This window comes from Podarcis erhardii (assembly GCF_964252035.2).
Source record: "Podarcis erhardii genome assembly, chromosome: 8".
Classification (NCBI taxonomy): domain Eukaryota; kingdom Metazoa; phylum Chordata; class Lepidosauria; order Squamata; family Lacertidae; genus Podarcis; species Podarcis erhardii.
This window is the reverse complement of record NC_138499.1, coordinates 58779802-58798157: the sequence shown is the minus strand read 5'-3', so window position 1 is coordinate 58798157 and position 18356 is coordinate 58779802. Positions and strand designations below refer to the sequence as shown.

The 18356-nt window shown below is 39.7% G+C and overlaps 2 protein-coding genes across 5 annotated transcripts; both read right to left on the bottom strand.

The window, feature by feature from the left end:
* Positions 1–1845: 1845 nt before the first annotated feature.
* LOC309348224 (glyoxylate/hydroxypyruvate reductase B-like) lies at positions 1846–9291 on the bottom strand. 3 transcript variants are annotated; one of them, XM_081873260.1, is made up of 6 exons: positions 9219–9291; positions 7969–8353; positions 6703–6874; positions 4867–5045; positions 4299–4395; positions 1846–2256 (listed from the first exon to the last, which is right to left on the bottom strand). In XM_081873260.1, exons 2-6 carry the CDS (start codon positions 8348–8350, stop codon positions 2103–2105), a joined length of 984 nt encoding a protein of 327 aa, XP_081729386.1. In that variant the 5' UTR covers positions 8351–8353; positions 9219–9291; the 3' UTR covers positions 1846–2102. The 3 variants fall into 3 exon arrangements, with proteins under 3 accessions (XP_081729386.1, XP_081729384.1, XP_081729385.1); XM_081873258.1 differs by having other exon boundaries at positions 9050–9275; XM_081873259.1 differs by lacking the exon at positions 9219–9291 and adding an exon at positions 8780–8854.
* A 2624-nt stretch (positions 9292–11915) lies between these two features.
* On the bottom strand, positions 11916–18127 carry LOC309348333 (glyoxylate/hydroxypyruvate reductase B-like). Of its 2 annotated transcripts, XM_081873457.1 has the most exons (6): positions 17614–18127; positions 16853–17266; positions 15894–16065; positions 14925–15103; positions 14296–14392; positions 11916–12424 (listed from the first exon to the last, which is right to left on the bottom strand). In XM_081873457.1, the coding sequence occupies exons 2-6, from the start codon at positions 17232–17234 to the stop codon at positions 12268–12270; spliced, it is 987 nt and encodes a 328-aa protein (XP_081729583.1). In that variant the 5' UTR covers positions 17235–17266; positions 17614–18127; the 3' UTR covers positions 11916–12267. The 2 variants fall into 2 exon arrangements, with proteins under 2 accessions (XP_081729583.1, XP_081729582.1); XM_081873456.1 differs by having other exon boundaries at positions 16853–18127.
* Between the last annotated feature and the right edge of the window lie 229 nt (positions 18128–18356).

Below are 18356 nucleotides of genomic sequence, written 5' to 3'. Positions count from 1 at the left end.
CCACTTTTCAGCTTCTTTTGTTTTTGTTTCTTATTCTATTCTGTTGTGTATTTTGTTTGAATTTTCCCCATAAACCGTCTGTCAATATCTTAGCTTTACAAACTAGTCAATGCAGATCAATAAATTTGTTTAGAACGATGTTTTGTCATATATTCTTCCCCGCATTCCCATTCTTTCCTTAGTTTCTATTTTGATTGATATCTGATAAGCTGCTGTCATTCTATAAATTCACATACCGGTAGGTTATTTTGCCAACCCATTATTGATGGGACAATGTCCTCTTTCCAATTTTTGGCTATTAGTATTCTGGCAGAAGCTGTAGCATATAAAAACACTTTTTACTTGTTGTTAGGGATGTCTGTTGATACAATGCCTAACAGGAACGCTTCTGGTTTTTTCTCAAATGAAGTTTTAAACATATTTTTCAGTTCCTCGTGAATACTACTCCAGAATTTTTTTATTTTCCCACATCGTCACCATACGTGGTACATCGTTCCTTCTACCATATTGCATCTCCAATAAGTGTTTGTTTTTAATTTGTAGATCTTAGCCAGTTTAGGAGTCATATACCACCTATACATCATCTTCGTAAGATTCTCTCATTGTGTAACAAGCAATAAATCTTTTATCTTGCTTCCACAATTTTTTCCCATTGCTCCATCTGGATGGTATGTCTGATATCTTGGGTGACAATACAAATTATTATTACCATAGTAGTAATAATAATAATGTGCGTTCCACCAAATTCCATGCAATTCATTGTCAATTAAGGTTGAAATGTGTACCCATTCATCATACATTTGAGTGCTTTCTCTTTTTTTCTCAGTAAGGCTACATATTTCAAACCCCAAATAGTGCAAGAGTGGGACTGTTTACAGCTGCTCCAGAATATGTATTTTTGAGGAAGAGATGAGCTGGCGATCAGTGTCCTCTGTATCAGTCTCATTTTAATGCTGTTCAGTGCTGATATGTTTGGTGTGCGGAGACAGATAACCATTGTAGAGGAATGCTGTGCATATGTGGCTGTATGTTTTGTGCTTTGAAGATGTATGTAACCTCTATTGACTATTTTTATTTGGCTTTTAATGGTTGAGTATTTACTGAGGCTGAATTCTGTGCTCCTTTGCTAGGGAATAACAAAGCATATCTATGCGGAAGAAAATCCTGTTGAATTTATTCCCAGGCAAGTAGGATTAAGACGGCAGCCCAAATCCCATTAAATTTGGTGGTACTTACCGCTGAATTTATGTAGGATCATCAGGCAACATACCATTTTTTCTGCTGAACTTTTGTTTACTGTGCTCTTGTGATTCTCTTTCTTAAACTTGAACACCATTATTATAACCTTTCCTGCTTCCAAACCCTTGATGAGATGGAGATGTCAACTCTTGTTTTAGGGACGTACAACTATGGCTATCATATTTACAAAGAAAATATAGGCACCTAAATGTAATCCAGTAAAATAAATCAACATCAATTGCTTCTCTTATGAGTGTATCTCATTTCATAATTCTCAAAACAGAAACTTTAATATATGAGAAACCACAGCATGTCACACAGATTGTATCCTGGATAATATAGCAGTGAACTGTAAGGGAAACACAGAGATCTAAACAGAGACTATGTGGTGCAACACCCTTCATGCTTGTATTTATTTCTGAGTCAGATTTGTCATGGCCAATGGCTAGTACAATAAAGTTATTTGGATTGGACTGATTGTAGCTATACAAATGTCATGGACATTTCAGAATAATTCTTGTGATGTTTTACAGCACACTCATTTAATATCCCAGTGCTAAAGATCTCATCCAGCAATATTTTTTTAAAAACAGAAAAAAGGACAGATTACAACTTTTAATTTTTTTAATTTGTGTTTCCATTCCATTTAGCAAAGCCCTGTGAAACAAATTGAACAATACAATAAAGGAAACATATCAAATAGCATATTCATTCATTTTTCTCTTTCATATCTGAATATAAGTACAAACTTTTTTCCGTACTGAAAATAAAAATTGAATACGTAATTTTCATACGAAAACATTGAGACAGATACAGCGAAATGTACACAGAATTAACATTTCATCTGTATCATATGGAGAATGTTATACATGCACTTCGTTAGGGACTGGGAGACCACTGACACCAGCCAAGATACTTTCAACCATGTTTTCCATCATCAGATGGCGAGCTTTTGAAGTTGCACTTCCAAGGTGAGGAGTTATAATGACATTCTTTAAATGTAATAAAGCATGATCTCTGAAGGAAGAAAGAAAATAAAACAGAAATTTAATTAAAATCTTAGTAAACTATGCCACTATTTTTACCACAAAAAGTTTGTGAAAATGAACAGATTATTAATTTAGGCTTGGTTCCTAACAAGGCTGTTGCTGGCAGAAACATTCCAACACAGAGCACTGTTCACAGGATGCTTCTGCCAGGAGAAGGGGAAGACGTGACTGATTCCTTGTTCTCCCTGAAATGTCTCATGACCATGAAAATCTGCTCTGTACAGCATGAGGGATAGAGAGGGTGACTTCAAGGGAAACCAGTGAAAATTACTGGTACCTCCCTTCATCTGCTGACAGAACCCTCCACTGCTCTCAGTCCTTTCTATAACTGGAAGGAAACTAACTAAAACATGCCATCACAGGCACAATCAAATCCCAGTCTTAAAATCAGTTCAGGGTCACAAAGGCAGTGCTTTTTTTCTTTAAAAAAATGTTTAGGGCTACTGTCATTTTGACTCAAGAAAATCACCATTTTATAGTTCAAATTGGGGGAAATAAATACAGTAAATGGACAAAAGTACAAAGATTCACAAAATGTTTAGGGGTATGTGTCCCCCCAGAAAAAAGCACTGCAAAAAGGTATCTAAATGACAGGTATGTTCTGTGTGTCCGCTAGTCACACATCACATTTTAATCTATTTGTAAACATTTGTATCCTCTCCTTCATTTGAGGCGTTCCAGATAGTGTACATAGAGATGGAACTGAATAAGGAACCTTCAGATTGTTTTCTGCATACACAAAATACAAGTAAGATTCGCATCTGCATTATACAATGAAATAGTAAAAAAAGGTTGCTTGCGTCCATTAATTTGCCTGCTAACAGGTTCAAGGCTTAAGGGGTCTGAATGACTGATCTACTCTTATGCTGTCATGACAGCCATTTGCATAGGTGCTGCAATTTCACAGTTCACTTAATTCAGGGGTCAGCAAACTTTTTCAGCAGGGGACCAGTCCACTGTCCCTCAGACCTTGTGGGGGATCAGACTATATTTTGGGAAAAAAAGATGAACGAATTCCTATGCCCCACAAATAACCCAGAGAGGCATTTTAAATAAAAGGACACATTCTATTCATGTAAAAAAACGCTGATTCCTGGGCCGGATTTAGAAGGTGATTGGGCCAGATCCGGCCGCTGGGCCTTAGTTTGCCTACCCATGACTTAAGGAGTTTTGCACATATGAGGTCAAAGGAGGCCTTGGAATCTGAATTCCAAGGTCCATGAGCAACTGTTATTAAACTGATTGCATAAGTATTGTCTGTGCATCATGGAGTTTAAAATTATACCACCTTGCCTATGCAAACCAGTTAACATTTCAGAGCCATTACAATGTAAAGTTTGCATCAACACACCATGAGTGATACCCAACTAAGTCATATTCCAACTTAAATTCATTGAATTTAATGGATCCACCCTGATTAATACTAGATAACAACCCTATAGCACATCTGCAGTAACCTGAAGAATTAACAATTGCCATGAGTAAACGTCTAGCTGCTTCATCTTAAATTGCCCTTGGTGATGGAACCCTCCAGATGTTACTTTTTTTTTTAATGCATTAGATTTCTAACTGGCCTTTTAACGTGAAGTGCCAGGGTGCGCTACAACAATGAAATATACAATTACAAAATACACATAAAAACAAACAGAAGAGTTGCAGCCATAAAAGGGGGGAAATGTAAAAAACAATTACAAACATTTTTAAATATAAAAATGTGGTTTTAAGGAGAAATTTGTACAAAAATGCTGGTGAATTTCCATGAAGATTTTTTCTTTAAATCAGCACATTTGCTGTGGAAATGTGGAGAAATGAATTTAAGATTAGAAAAATAAGAAACTTAGAAGACCAAAACTTATTCATACATCCTTAGACAAATCAGAAATGAGTCAGAATACATTTTGGGACATTGATTATGCTAATGATGTGGCAATCGATAGCAAACCAAATAGTTTATGGACAAACATTGGTTCTGATTTCTGCTTAAGCATTTTCATGTGAAACCATTCTTACCTTGGCAATGGCTCAGGATATGTCACATCCAAAGCTGCGGCCTTAATAACTCCATTTTTCAGTGCGTTCACCAATGCATCTTGATCAACCACTTGACCTAAATAAAAAATCGTACTGTTTTATTTGAACCAAAACATAGACTGCAATATAGACAGCAATATAGAAATGCCATCAGCCGAGATTTCTGCAGAACTATAGTGTGAGTCCAATATCTGTTCCAGTCTAGCTCAGCATTTCCCAATCTGGTGCCCTCCAGGTTTGGGCTAGAACTCCCATAATCCCTTACCATGGACCATTCTATACTGCCTGCTGGAATGGATGAGATTTGTGCTCCAAAACATTTTAAGGACACCAGGTTGGGAGAGGCTTATCTAGCTCAACAGTGCCTAAAAAGTAGGAGACTAATCTCCTGAAACAAGTGCAGCGGACAGTTGCTGGAGATGACATGATTTCCCCCAACATCTCTCATTCTTGTGTGTTGACTCCACAAAGTAATGGAGCATCGTCAGTCTAGAGCCTCTCTCCAGGAAAATGTGGTTTACTGCCCAACCATGATTCGGTATCCTACCTCTTGAGATGTTGATAAGAGTAGCAGTGGGTTTCATGAGCTCCAGCTCCTTTTTTCCAATCAGTTTTTGTGTTTGAGGTGTCAGGTTCACAGACAGTATGACAAAGTCAGAACGTTGGAGTAAGTCTTCCAACTTTGGGCAATAAACAGCACCAACAGCCCGTTCATCAGCCTCATTCCTGCAGGAAACAAACATTTAGCACTAGTTAAGCATTTAACAAAAATAACATCCAGGTTGTTGTTAAACATTTTCATGAAACCACCAGGAGAGGTCATCCTGTGAGTTTTAGTGTCAGCAATATACAGATGATACCTAGTTCTTTCTTTCCTTTCCCAATAAAATCCTAGACCTTTTGTCAAGGATCAGTGAAGGACTTAATAATAAACTGAAACTTCTTCTTTTTTAAATGAAGATACAAACTAGGAGTGGAAGTACTAATCCAAGAACAAACTTTCAGGTTCTTCTGGGTGGAACTGTACATTGTTTGGGCGTTCTCCTGGAACCAGCATTACCTCTGGATATACAGGTAACAAGAGTTGCCATACGTCCGGAATTTCCTGGACATAGCTGGGATTCGGCTATAGGAAACAGGTCCGGGAACATCCGGACATATGGCAACCCACGTCAGAAGTGTAAATTTTGGTTAATTTCCTTTATAATAGCTCAAAACATCTTCTTTCTTTGAGACTTTGGGGTGGGGGAAGCTGGCCAAAAAAAATCCCAAAACCATCTCAACAACTTTGCAAAAAAAAGGTGTCTGGATTTTCACTTTTTGAAAGATGGCAACCCTACCTAGAAGTGCTTTTGCCAAATTAAAGCTGGTGTACCAGCTATATACATCCTTTTTGGGGGAAGGAAGGTCGCAAGACTGTCTCCAAGTCACAACCAGCATTCAGGGCTACAAAACAGAAATTTATAGGGAATGTGAAATCCATCAGAGCCGGGGGGGCGGGGGGGGGGAGTGCTATTTCTTCTTCCTCCTCCCAGCTAAGGTGTGTGTAAAAAGGCAGGATTTTGGAGGCGGGGGTGGGTGGACAGTAAAACAGCCGAGCTGTTAGTAAAAAAAGCATTTGGGAATACTTATTCCCTATGGAGGTTAGATGGGGCAGCAGTGGATTTTCTGCTTGTAGGAATCCTGTGCTATCTGCTTCCACCTACGATCACATTTTATATTTGTAAACAAACCCAGATATTACCAAAACACCTTAAGTCCCCAGTGACCTCTTCTTCCAAAAGAAATCAAACCTAAGTAAGACCAGCCCAGTGACTAGACAAGGAGATATTAGAAAGGACTGGTGAAATGAAAATACAGCTATCCTTGGGAATTTGTACTTGTCTGAATTGTGCAATGCACAAACAATGTTAGCAAAATTGAATATATTAGGAGAAAGTGTGAATAAAACTGAATGTATTAGTTAAACTAACATTAAAAATGCAGTGTGTTAGGAAAAATTGCTTGCAAAAATGTGTACTTTAATCCAAAATGTCTTCACCTGGGAAAATTTGCATTATAATACTGATGAATTCTCATGAGGAAAATTAAAAAATAATAATTCCCCAATTGTTGCAGAGATATAGAGAACCAAATGTAAGATTGAAAAACTGAAAGAATGGAAATTGACAGATCTTTCTATTCCTACTCATGACCTTGTCACTTCTCAGAGAAGTATGCCTTGTTTAATAGGTACTCTATTAACATTCACAGTAAATGTTTAGGCAGTCCAGGGAAACTCAGTTAAAGCACAATGGATTTATGCAGACAGTGACAAAATAAATGCTGAAGTTATCAGGTGGGTAAAATCAGATTAAAACACCGAGATCAGGCAGAGGTTTACCTCCGGTTCCTATTATGATAAAGAATGTTCATTTCAAAAGCTCTGGCTCTCTGGGCCACTTTGTACCCAATAGCGCCCATTCCAATGATCCCCAGCGTTGCACCATTAATTTCTTCTCCTAACCAGTCAGCCATAAAACATTTAGTGTCAGGAGAAACTGCAGTCTGATGACCTAGAAATTCAGACAGACAAAAGAAAATGAGGGTTTGCAGTGTTTTAGGAGATCAGCTAACAAACATACGGTGTGATGCCCATCCCAGCTTGGAAAATTGCTCTGGTTTTAAGAGCTCTGAGCTGTATTTGAACAACAACTGCTTTGATTTCTAAAATACGGTACTACATACCAGGTCCCAAATCTTCCTTGAAGGCACACACCTTTTTAGCCCAAATATACAGTTATACTCATCCGAGGAGTGATTGGTGGGGATGTTTGGGGTGGGGCCTTTTCATTGACAGAACCCCAATTATGGAAATCTCTCCCTAGGGCTGTTTATCTGTCCCCCTCCTCTTTTTGCCAATTAAGACATTTTTATTATGTCATGATACCAGTGTGTTTTAATCTTGCTATTATTTTTGTTCTAAACATTTTACTTTGTCTTTCAGTGCTCTCTGATTTTGCTAACTAAGACATGGACTGTTGTGAACTTGCCTGTGGGAGTTCTTAATCTGAGCTGGAACGTAGTATAAATACATAAAATTAACAGATATGAAGATATAGTTCTACCAACAGCAGGATGTCATCACATCCTTCAAAGGATACCTGTGCGAGTGGATCAAAATCAAACATCTGTGGGAGTGCAATTATCTGTGATCCACTTTCAGTATTCAGCAGCTAGGCTGTATATTTTATGTATATTAGAAATGATGTAGAACAGGTTTATCCATGTGTTTGCTAGTTCAACAAGGCATTCTCCAACCTATACAGACATTCTGCTGACTATATAGACATTTTACAGATAGACCTCTCTGCACATGCCTAATTCTGTTTATAGGCCTATATAATCAAGTGCTTGTAGACCATGAGAAAAAAACTTCCTCGTCCAAGAAATTGTTTGCAAAATCCAATAGACTGTAATTACAGGGCAGGTGTTTTGTAAGACCAAACGTTTTCTAGGGAGGATTTGTTTGGAAATTTTTATCAACAAACAGCATTTAATAATTTCCTTTATCTGATCACTCTATGACTTTTAAGCACAGCAACCCGTACACAATCAGTTGCATTCACACCATGTTTTAAAGCAAGTTAATTGGAAAGCTAAAGTGTACCTTCCACAATCCTCCTGGCAGAAGCCAGCATCAAAGCCATCCCCAAGTCTGCTGTAGGACTGGAAACTGCAAATGGGGTGTTTGCTACTTTCACGCCAAAGCTGGAGATCAGTTTTAGGTCCAAGTGATCCACGCCTACGCCACAGTTTGCAATCACCTTTAAATTAGGCAAGCTTTGCAGGAGATCCCTGTCAACCACTGGTTTGTGAAACCACATAAAAATTGCTTTGATTTTATGACTAAGATCTTGCTTGTTTTCAGTAAATTCCTTCATGGTAATGAGCTTAAAATGTTTCTCCAGAAACTCCACATGGTCTTCATATACTCCATTTGGGCCTCCTATAACATTTATCAGTGTATATGGATGCTCGTTCTCTTCCATGGTCTGTATACAGTATAGAAAAAAGAATTTATATATCAAAACTCATTTTTTTAAAACTAATGTGAAGACAGCAGTGTTTCTCTTCAGATTATTGTTTTTATCTAGTTCATTGTGATTATACATCCTTTATACAATAAGGATATCCAAGACTGCTAATTAGCATTCCGAAGTGTTGAGTCCAAAATTGTGTAATCTATGCAGATATAATTTGGGAGTAAACCCAACTGAATTTAGCAGGGCTTAATTCTGAGTAAACACGAATAAGATCAAGGTGGAAGTGCCCAACAAGGTTCAAGGCTTTCATTATTATTATTATTATTATTATTATTATTATTATTATTCCCTTCCTCCCAAGAGAGTCCAGGTAATCTATACAAGAATGGAGTGTTCTTAGTATAAATTCTGTTGAGAAACAGATTAGTGACTTACATAAAGGAGAAAAACTAAATAGCATCATGAAACATACTAGACGTTTTGTAATCTAATCCTGACCATATCAAAAGATGAACATTTGGACCCTGCTGTAAATATTACTGCACACAATGCTTCTGAATGCTGTATTTCTCCTCCTCCGCCACTGCAGTGCACACAACTCTTTCCCCTAATTTAATAGATATCTGGATTTTAAGAAGAAATTCAACGAACTAAATACAAAACCAACTTCATAAACAAGTGTTACAAGACGTGAGTCACTATCACCTCGTGAAATGACGCCTCCAGTTGCTATTCAGCGATAACAAATGCAAACGAAGGAACAAAAGGATTCACTTCGCGCAAGTGTATTTCTCCGAAAAAGTGCGCCCCAATTTAAAACAAAAGCTGACTATTACAACTCCTTCCCTCCCCCGGTGAGAATGGAATTGCCTACTGTCACAAAGCTTGAGCTGCAGACACAATGCGATCCGTGCCCCCTCCCCGGAAAAAGCTCAGATAAGGACCCCGCCCCTCTCTATTAATTTGCATAAACCCCTCTTATTGGCTGGAATTAAACACCAACCCGAGCAAATGACAATTAGGGATGGGACATTTCTGGAGATCCATAAGCCCCATGGAATTTAGGAACTTCCGCTTAGGGCAGGGGCTGGTTTGCTTGCTAGTTTTGTGAGAATGTTTGCCTTTAGGAAATTCGTACACAGACAAGCAGCCCCTTAGAAGATGCAAAAGGGGGGAAAGGCGTCAAGTAAAAGGATAATAAAGATTAGCAAGCGAGAAAGAGAGAAAGAGAGAGAGAGAGAGAGAGAGAGTGAAATACAAATTACCTTGTGGAAAAAAAACGTCTTTCAGCTCCTTCAGGAAGGTTGCTCTTGAATTGGTACCTGCTGATTCGGAGCAGAGCTGAGGGACGTGGAAATCACCCGGGAATAAACTCCGGAATGTTTTGGCTCACCAGCTAAGGAGTCGGCAAGGAAGGACTTTGTTCCCTGGGCTGGGAAACCGCGAAGCTGCAGTGGAGCTTAGTTCAGCTAGGAGGACCTGCAGGAGGAAATCTGCTGTACAGATAAAAGAGTAACTAGGGGTAATCACAGCCCTCTTACTGTCGGTTATTTTACCCAAAGGGGGAAATATTGGCAGCCAGCAGCAAAGGAAGGGAAATAAGTTTATCAGTTGAAGAAAAAGAGATCAGAATAACAAGCATTTTGCAATTTGGCATTATCTGGATACGCTGTCATTTATTTACGTTTACTTCTCAAGATGCTCAGGATGGTAAACAGCAGTTCTCCCCATCCATTTTATCCTCACGTCAACCCTTTGATGTAGGTTGGGCTGAGGTTACCCATGAGCTTGATAGGTATTGGAAATCTTAAATACAGGCTTCTCCACTCCTAGTCCTGCTACTAGCATGTGCCAGCTCTCCCAAGCTCAGTACCTGCCTCTACACATAAACAGAACTTGCCACCTGTTCACTTTGAATGAATTGTTTGTATTTTGGGAGCCCGTCCTTAATGAAATATTATCTGTGAGCAGTGCCGGATTTATGTATAAGCTAAACAAGCTATAGCTTAGGGCCCCACTCTCTTGCCCCCCCCCAATATACTTCTTTTTAATTTTATTTCACTATTAATATACTTCTTGTCTTTCAGTTCAACAATTACTTTGATAAAATACATATTTTGTTATGTGCAAATGGCTTTAGATGCCTATTAGGTCCATAAATTACTATATAGCATATATTCAACACACAAAAACAGTGACGGTTTGTTGTTGACAAAGGACAGCTGGACATGTAAAGGGCCCCATTACCTTCAGTAGCTTAGGGCCTCATCAAACCTAAATCTGGCCCTGTCTGTGAGGGTATGCAAAGACTAAATGGGGTGTGCAAACATCAAACTGCTCCTTCTGGTTTTGAAATTGTGTGTTTTAGATGGGCATGTGAAAAAGTTCAGGAAGATAGATGGTCAAAGAGCAACACCAAACAATTCTTCCTACAGTTCTGAAACCACAAATGGGTCATTTGAAGACTTATTCATTTGTCCTCCACTGAAAAAATGAACATGGGACTAACCATAGTGTAACAAACTACGGAGTAACATGAGCAGAGCCCTGCTTGATGCCTATGGGAAACAAACAGCAGAGCATGAATGTGTTGGTCTTCTCCTGTTGATGCACCCCAACCGCAATTCCATGAAAATGTCAACCTACAAACCCATTTTTTAATTTTCATATATAATTTTAAAGATAATTTCCCAAGGTTTCAGGTTCTGCCAACAGTTTTTCAAAATGCTATTTCACATGTGAGTAAAACAACCAGAAGCATGACATGCAACGCAACTCGGAATACCTCTGTTTCTCTCTCTCTAAAGTTCATGGTTTCTTGGATAAGGCTCATACAATAAAATAGACAATAGGTTGATTAGCCTTTATTGTATTGATAGTTTTAGTTTCTCATTGGTGAACTGGCAATAAATTTTATGTTAGGAACAAAATCACATGAGTTTAAGGCAAAAAAACTTAGGTTGCTTGAGCATGTTGATGTTGGTCACAAAAACACCTACTCTTCCCTGCCCCCCAACAAATGAAAAGAAAAATCTATGTTTCAACTTTATTATTTTCTTTGAGGTTCTTAGCATTAAAAAAATGTTACCTGAAATGTGCTTTACATGCAGGGACTGAAGGCTGTCTATAGCCATCGTAACTAGCAGCCATTGATAAACCTATTCTCAACAGAGGTCACATGTTCAGTCTTTCCAATATTCCCTGTTTTGCATGGTTTGCTGCTCCCACTGGCTAGGGTAGAGAAATGAAGTGCGAAGATTTCCAATTCCAGTGTAGGAGGCTTAGTTAGGGTAGCATGGAACAAGCGAGTTGTGCCAAAGCCCTCACAGAAAACTTAATTTTGGAGGGGCGATTTGACAAAATAAAAGGGCTGGAAGAACTGTCACTAAGATATTAAATTATCCAATTTATAACTTTTAAAGTCGTCATGGTGGTACTTCATTTTAAACCTTTTAGAAGAAGTTTACTTTGAAATGGCAATCAGGCAATCAGTTTCCAATTTTTTAATTGATTACCAGGTAGCAAAGCTCGGTTTGGCTACAAATTATTGTGAAAGTAGTAACTCACTTGCAAATTTCAAAGCACATTTATTATTTTTATTTCTTTGTTATAAATATTGTATATAATATTTAAAATGCAAGCATAGAAATTTTCACAACAGTTTTTCATATTAACGAGCAAGCACTATTTGAAATTTAATTGTGTGAATGGTAACAAAGGACATTATCTGCTATAACTATGATGAGGAGTTAACAAAATATGAAATCTCCTGTTGGCTTGTTTTGTGTCTTCAGTCCAGAACAAACACAGCTGCATGAGGCATGAGATTCAGATTGAATTTATACATCTGTCAATATGTTTCTTGCACTAGAGAAAAATGTAGAATAGTTCCATGTTGCTATGTTAGATGACAGCCCGCAAGTTTAGTCAGGAAGCACTTCACTGGGCATTGGGAGACCATTAAGAGCTGCCAATACATTCCTTACTGCTTCCTCTGTTATCATAAAAGTAGTTTTGTGTGTTTTAATACCAACATGTGGTGTTATGATAACATTTTTTAATTTTAGTAACGGATGATCTCTGAAAAGAAGAAGATAAAAAAGACTGGTTATGAATATAGGAAGTGGCATTCATTCAAACAAATGAAGGAAAAGTACTTAGAGCTATCCACCGTCTGAAGGATTTTAGTTATCTGACTTGGCCGTCATCCATATTCTAGCAATGTACCAAAGTCAAATGGTTTGAAAATAAGCAAGTGTACCCTTCAGTTTCAGCCCCTGTGGTTAATATTTACTCCCTCTGACTATACAGGTGCTTTAGTAGAGTATAATAGTTAATGTGTAGTTATATATAAAGAAATCACTATGGATCTATGTAACTTCTATTTCTAAAATAAAAGATTAACAGAGCAATCCTACCCACGACTTACACTCGCCGTTAGAGAGTGGGTCACCCCTGAGTCCACCTACATGTTAGAAGCTCAAAAACATGCGAGTGTTGTAGATTACATTGGTGTTGGACCACTGTTGCGTTGGTGCTGCTTAATGCATGTTTAACTGATTCAACAACATGAACTGAGGAAGTTTGGGCATTAGGTAGAAGGAGAGAGAACCTCAGGTGCTGGTAGCGTCCATGGCACCAGCACACAATTATAACTGCAGAACAGGTAATGCAAAATGAAAACACTCACATTGGAGTCAGTGGGGAGCCCTGGACGACTCAAAACCCCACCCTCTGTCTCCCATTGTGTTGCTCATTCTCACTAAACTTCTGGATATCTCCTTGTACATTAAGAACTCATGGCTGAAGTGCCTCCTCTTCTTGGACTGTATGGCCTACTCTTTCGCAAAATGTTTGCTCCAATCACAGTGATGCCATACATTCATGTGTGGAGTATCCTGTCAGCTATCTATGCAGTCAGACAACTGACCATAAGCCTATGTCTTTGGGAGGAAGAGGTTGTAGGTGTGAGGTATGTTGCACTGAGAAATAGAGTTGGCTGCTTGTTATGAATGGAATAAGGCTCCACCTTTCCTGTTTTATCTGTGTGATAAAAGGTGCATGGGATCTCAACTATAATGCACTGGCATAATGCTTGTATAACTGTGGTGCAGGGATAATCACTACAATTATAGGACTGCCTTCGAACTGCAGGGTCCCCAACTATTTTTGGTCTGGAGGAACATACGGAAATCTACAAACTCCCGGGAACAGCATAAAATTCCCATTTTATAGACAAAAAACTGGCCATGCTCAGAACTGCACGTCCAAAAATAGGCTCCACCCCAATCCCCAAATAAAACAAAGATTAAAAGCAGACTATACTCCCCTCCACAAAAAAAGCAAGTAATCCTCCCAAACAAACAGTAACAAAAAAGCCAAAGACACTTTTTAAACAAATTGGGAGGGGCAGGGGCCTCGGTGGGCGGCAAGGGATGTTTTAAGATGCAGTTAGGAATCCCAGCTGCAGAAGAAAGTTTCAGCACTAACTCAAACATTTACAGTGGTACCTCGGGTTAAGTACTTAATTCGTTCTGGAGGTCCATTCTTAACCTGAAACTGTTCTTAACCTGAAGCAACACTTTAGCTAATGGGGCCTCCTGCTGCTGCTGCACCGCCGGAGCACGATTTTTGTTCTCATCCTGAAGCAAAGTTCTTAACCCGAGGTACTATTTCTGGGTTAGCGGAGTCTGTAACCTGAAGCGTATGTAACCCGAGGTACCACTGTACTTAACACCTGCTCACACTGTCCTTCCATTGCCTCGTGGCTTCAATTTGGAAAGGAAGCATGTTTTGTACTATATAGGTTCTCCTGCTACTTCCCAGAGTGGAAGAAGGCAGAGATGTCAGTCTGAACTTTAGCACTGGTTACACCTATGCTTCCCTGCAGTCTTTACAACGTGCTTATAGTCATTCATTTTTTTAAAATAGATAAATACATAGTTGTTTACCTGGGCAGTGGTTCAGGGTAAGTGACATCCATAGCGGCACTTTTAATAACACCAGTCTGAAGAGCTTCCACAAGCATATCTTGGTCTACAACTTGCCCTGTGTGGAAATCATGTTCTTATGATAACCGCTGGGTAACGGTGCATTGCATGGTTTCATCGAATCATAGAGTTGGAAGGCACCCGAGGATCCTCTAGTCTAGTTCTCTGCAGTGCAGGAATCTCAACTAAAGCATCCATGAAAGACGGCCATCCAGCCTCAGTTAAAAAAGCTCCAATGAAGGCGAGACCACCACCTTCCGAGTTAAGGAGAACATAAGTACATGCTGCTGAACCGATCTCATTACACACCTCCATTCATCAAGCTGGGAGCAACAGACCATGAGCCTTGATATAACACAATTTGTGAGCCAACACTCGTAGTTTGTTTCTCTCAAAACAAACTACGATGTTAAGCTGAGCACAGATTCACATGTTGTGATAAAGAATGCAGGGCTTCTTCAGAAAGCAACTGCTCAAAAGGGGAACACTGGGCTGCTTGAAAGCCTTTTTGCAAAGGGACTTTCAGACAGTGCTGTGCTTTGAAGTCCTAACACTCAATATTTTTCTTCAAGCAGCTCTTTATGACCTACCTCTAGAGATATTTATAAGACTAGCTGTGGGTTTCATCAGCTGCAACTCTTTTTTCCCAATCAGTTTGTACGTCCGAGGTGTCAGATTTACAACCAGCATCACAAAATCTGACTGCTGGAGCAAGTCTTCTATTGCCCCACAATAGCAGGCACCCACAGCCTGTTCTTCATCTTCTTTCCTGACAGAAAAAAACAACAAGGATGATCTGTTTAACAAGTGCTGGTTCTTGGGGGGTGGGGGGTGGAATTCACAAATAATGTTCCAATCTCCCCTGTATTTTTCCTAGCAAACTGATATTATTAAAACACACACCAAAAATGGCAACCGCATGTAGTAGAGCTTCTCCCTCCCTCCATCATGATGAGGTTAAGAAGTACAGGAGAACTACAGCTAAGTTCCACAATGTGTTACTGAAGGGAAGAAGAGAGCTTTGCCCCTGGCTCTTTTCAGCAGTCCTTGTGGTTTTTGTAGTATCTAGTTTTCTCCCTAGCAAAGCAACAGATTCAAAAACCAGAGTGAGGATGAAACGGAACACAGCAAAAGCCAAATTCAGACATCACTCAGGATGAATATCAACCTTAAATCATGGCTCTCTTGTAGAAAAAAGTGGGAGGGTTGGAAGACTAGCAGGAAGACTTCACATATGGTCATAGGATTTGGGTGAATGCTGGAACAAGCTACTTAGCCAGTTTCCTCATTTACTAAGAACTGAAATTTGATTGTGTGAAATGGCCCTTATTTATCCTTATCTTTTTCTCACCGGATGGCTCACCTTTTCTAAGCACGATAGGCTAGCCTCTCTTCATCACATTAAGCAGAAATATGGATTGAAAAGTACAGCTGTGTTTGTTCACGTCTGAAGACCAGCTGGTCTTTCTCTATACCCATGCACAAAGATTTGGGGGTAAAACAGCTTTAGAGGTGAAGATACGTTCTATTTTGTATAGGATCAAACTGTGTATTTTTACCTTCTGTTCCTGTTATGATAAAGAATTTTCATCTCAAAAGCTCTGGCTCTCTGAGCAATTTTATACCCAATGCTTCCCATTCCAATGATACCCAGAGTTGCCCCAGTGACTTCCTCTCCTAACCAGTTATTAGAGAAATAGTCTGTGTCAGGGGAAACAGCAATCTGGCAACCTGCAAAATGACAAAATAAGGGGTGGCGGGTGGAGAAGAGGTGTTAATTAAAAACAGAATTCTAGGGGGGGAGGTGTTTTTTGTAAGAAATCCGAGTTATTCAGTTGAGGCTGTAAATAGGTGGTTTTTCATTATACATCAGTGTTAAATTATTTGTTTAGATCGTAACAAAAGTCATATTGCATGCAAAATTTCATATACACAAACAGGTAGGATACAGGGCAACCTGACACAATACTAGGTAGAAAAGGGTTCAGGTTGAAGGCAGAGGCTCAGGCTGTACTCTTTGAACAGAAAGCTCCTACTGTATGTTGTTTCAGCAAAGAACAAAGCGAGCTTCTTTCCTGTATATCAGCAGCATTGATACCTCCCCATTGTGAGCCTCACCCATACTGCAAGGTGCTGCTTTGCTTAAAGAGGCCTAGCTCTCAGCATTAATCTCTTCCTGCAACAGAACGTGGGAGACTCTGGTTGCACGTCACTTTCCATGGAGTCTTCCAAGTCAGAGGATGACAGCGCCACTTCCTCTGGCCAGGCTTATGTTGACTCCACAAGCTCACTGGGTAGCAGCACTTCTGGGTCTGGCCATACATGTCCTCTGTTTTGGAGTCCTCCGCTCCATCACCTGAATAATATTCTGACTCCTCATCCCTGACACCAGCCTCAATTTACCTCCTTCCAAAGGGAATCAAATCTGGGTAAGTTCTCCGCCCTGGAACCTCTCACTGCTCAGGAAAATGAGACAAGGGTAACTGTAAAGAAATGTGTACAGTATTGTCAGTGTTACCTTCCACGAGTCTTCGGGCAGCTGCCAGCAGCAGGGCCATGCCAATGTCTGCTGTAGTGCTGTGGACAGCATGAGGAGTGTTGGCGATTCTAACTCCAAACCCAGAGATCAGCTTCAAATCCAGGTGATCGGTACCCACTCCTGCACTTGAAATCACTTTTAAGTTAGGCAGACTTTTCAACAGCTCACTGTCGATGACTGGCTTATGCCACCACGAGTAAATAGCTTGGACTTGAGCACGATAGTATTCTCTGCTTTCGAGGAATTCCTTCATGGTGATAAGTTGAAAGTGTTTCTTCAGAAACGGCACGTGCGCTTCTAAGACTCCCAGGGTGCCACCTACTTCATTGATCAGTAAGAGAGGCAACTTGGAATCTTGCATGATCTTCGAAAGGATGGGAGACAACTAGTTTTCTGAAAAGCATAGAGAAACAATCAAACCACGCCACAAAATACTGGATTATTTTCCTTCATTGTGATACAATATGCAAGACATACAATATACAAAGAATTGGTGGAAGACCAACATGGTCAGAAAGATGTAAACCTGTCTCTTCTGAATCTCTTAAAATCAAACTTCACAAAGCCTGATCCTTAAATTTCCAGACTTGTACAATAGCACTCATAAACTCATTCCTGTTTATTTTATTTATTTAAGAAAATGTATATACCGCTTGATTGCAAGAAAACCTCTGTGTGGTTGATTATCTGTGAAGCAATTATTTCAAGAGAAAAGGAAACTTCAAAAATTAACACAATACCGCTTGTGAAGCTGTGCTCATCGAAAGGATGTCTTGAAATAGTAGCATGCAAATCTCAGCACTGCTGAACTTTGAACATTGGAATTTATCAAGTTACTTTGTAAGCCATTTTGCTTGCCAAGTATGGGTATAATTCAAACTAATTTAAAAATATTTAATTATCCAACAAAGTTCAATCCATGAGCGTTAAAGATATGCATAATTCTCTACTAGTAAATCAACAGAGAGAACTTTGGCATATTGTTTCTTTAAAAAAAACCCACTCCAAATACATTGTTTGCTAAATCTGACTCAACCACAATGCACTTCTTTATTTGATTATAACCTCAACATTGTCTTAATAATATAAAGAAATGTTTTCAAATGCACACAACAGGTTGCATCCAGCACCGCCGTTCCACTTGGACAGCAGACTTCCACTTGCACAAAACATCCCACTCCTCTCTCCTGCAGCACCCCTAACTCAAAATCTGCTCCATAGCATTGAAGGACCCCCCAGAGCAGAGTCTGGGGACACATGAGGGGGCTGCAAGGGAGAGGTAGGCAGTGGCGTAGCGTGGGTTGTCAGCACCCGGGGCAAGGCAAGTAATTTGCGCCCCCTAACCCGCACACCTGGCACCCCCCCTCCACAGTGGGTGGCGACCCGGCGGCTCGGATCGGATTCGCACAGCAGTGAGAGAGAGTGAGTGAGCCAGGTAGGGGCAGGGAGCTGCGAGTGCGAGTGCGCCCCCCCAGATGTTGCA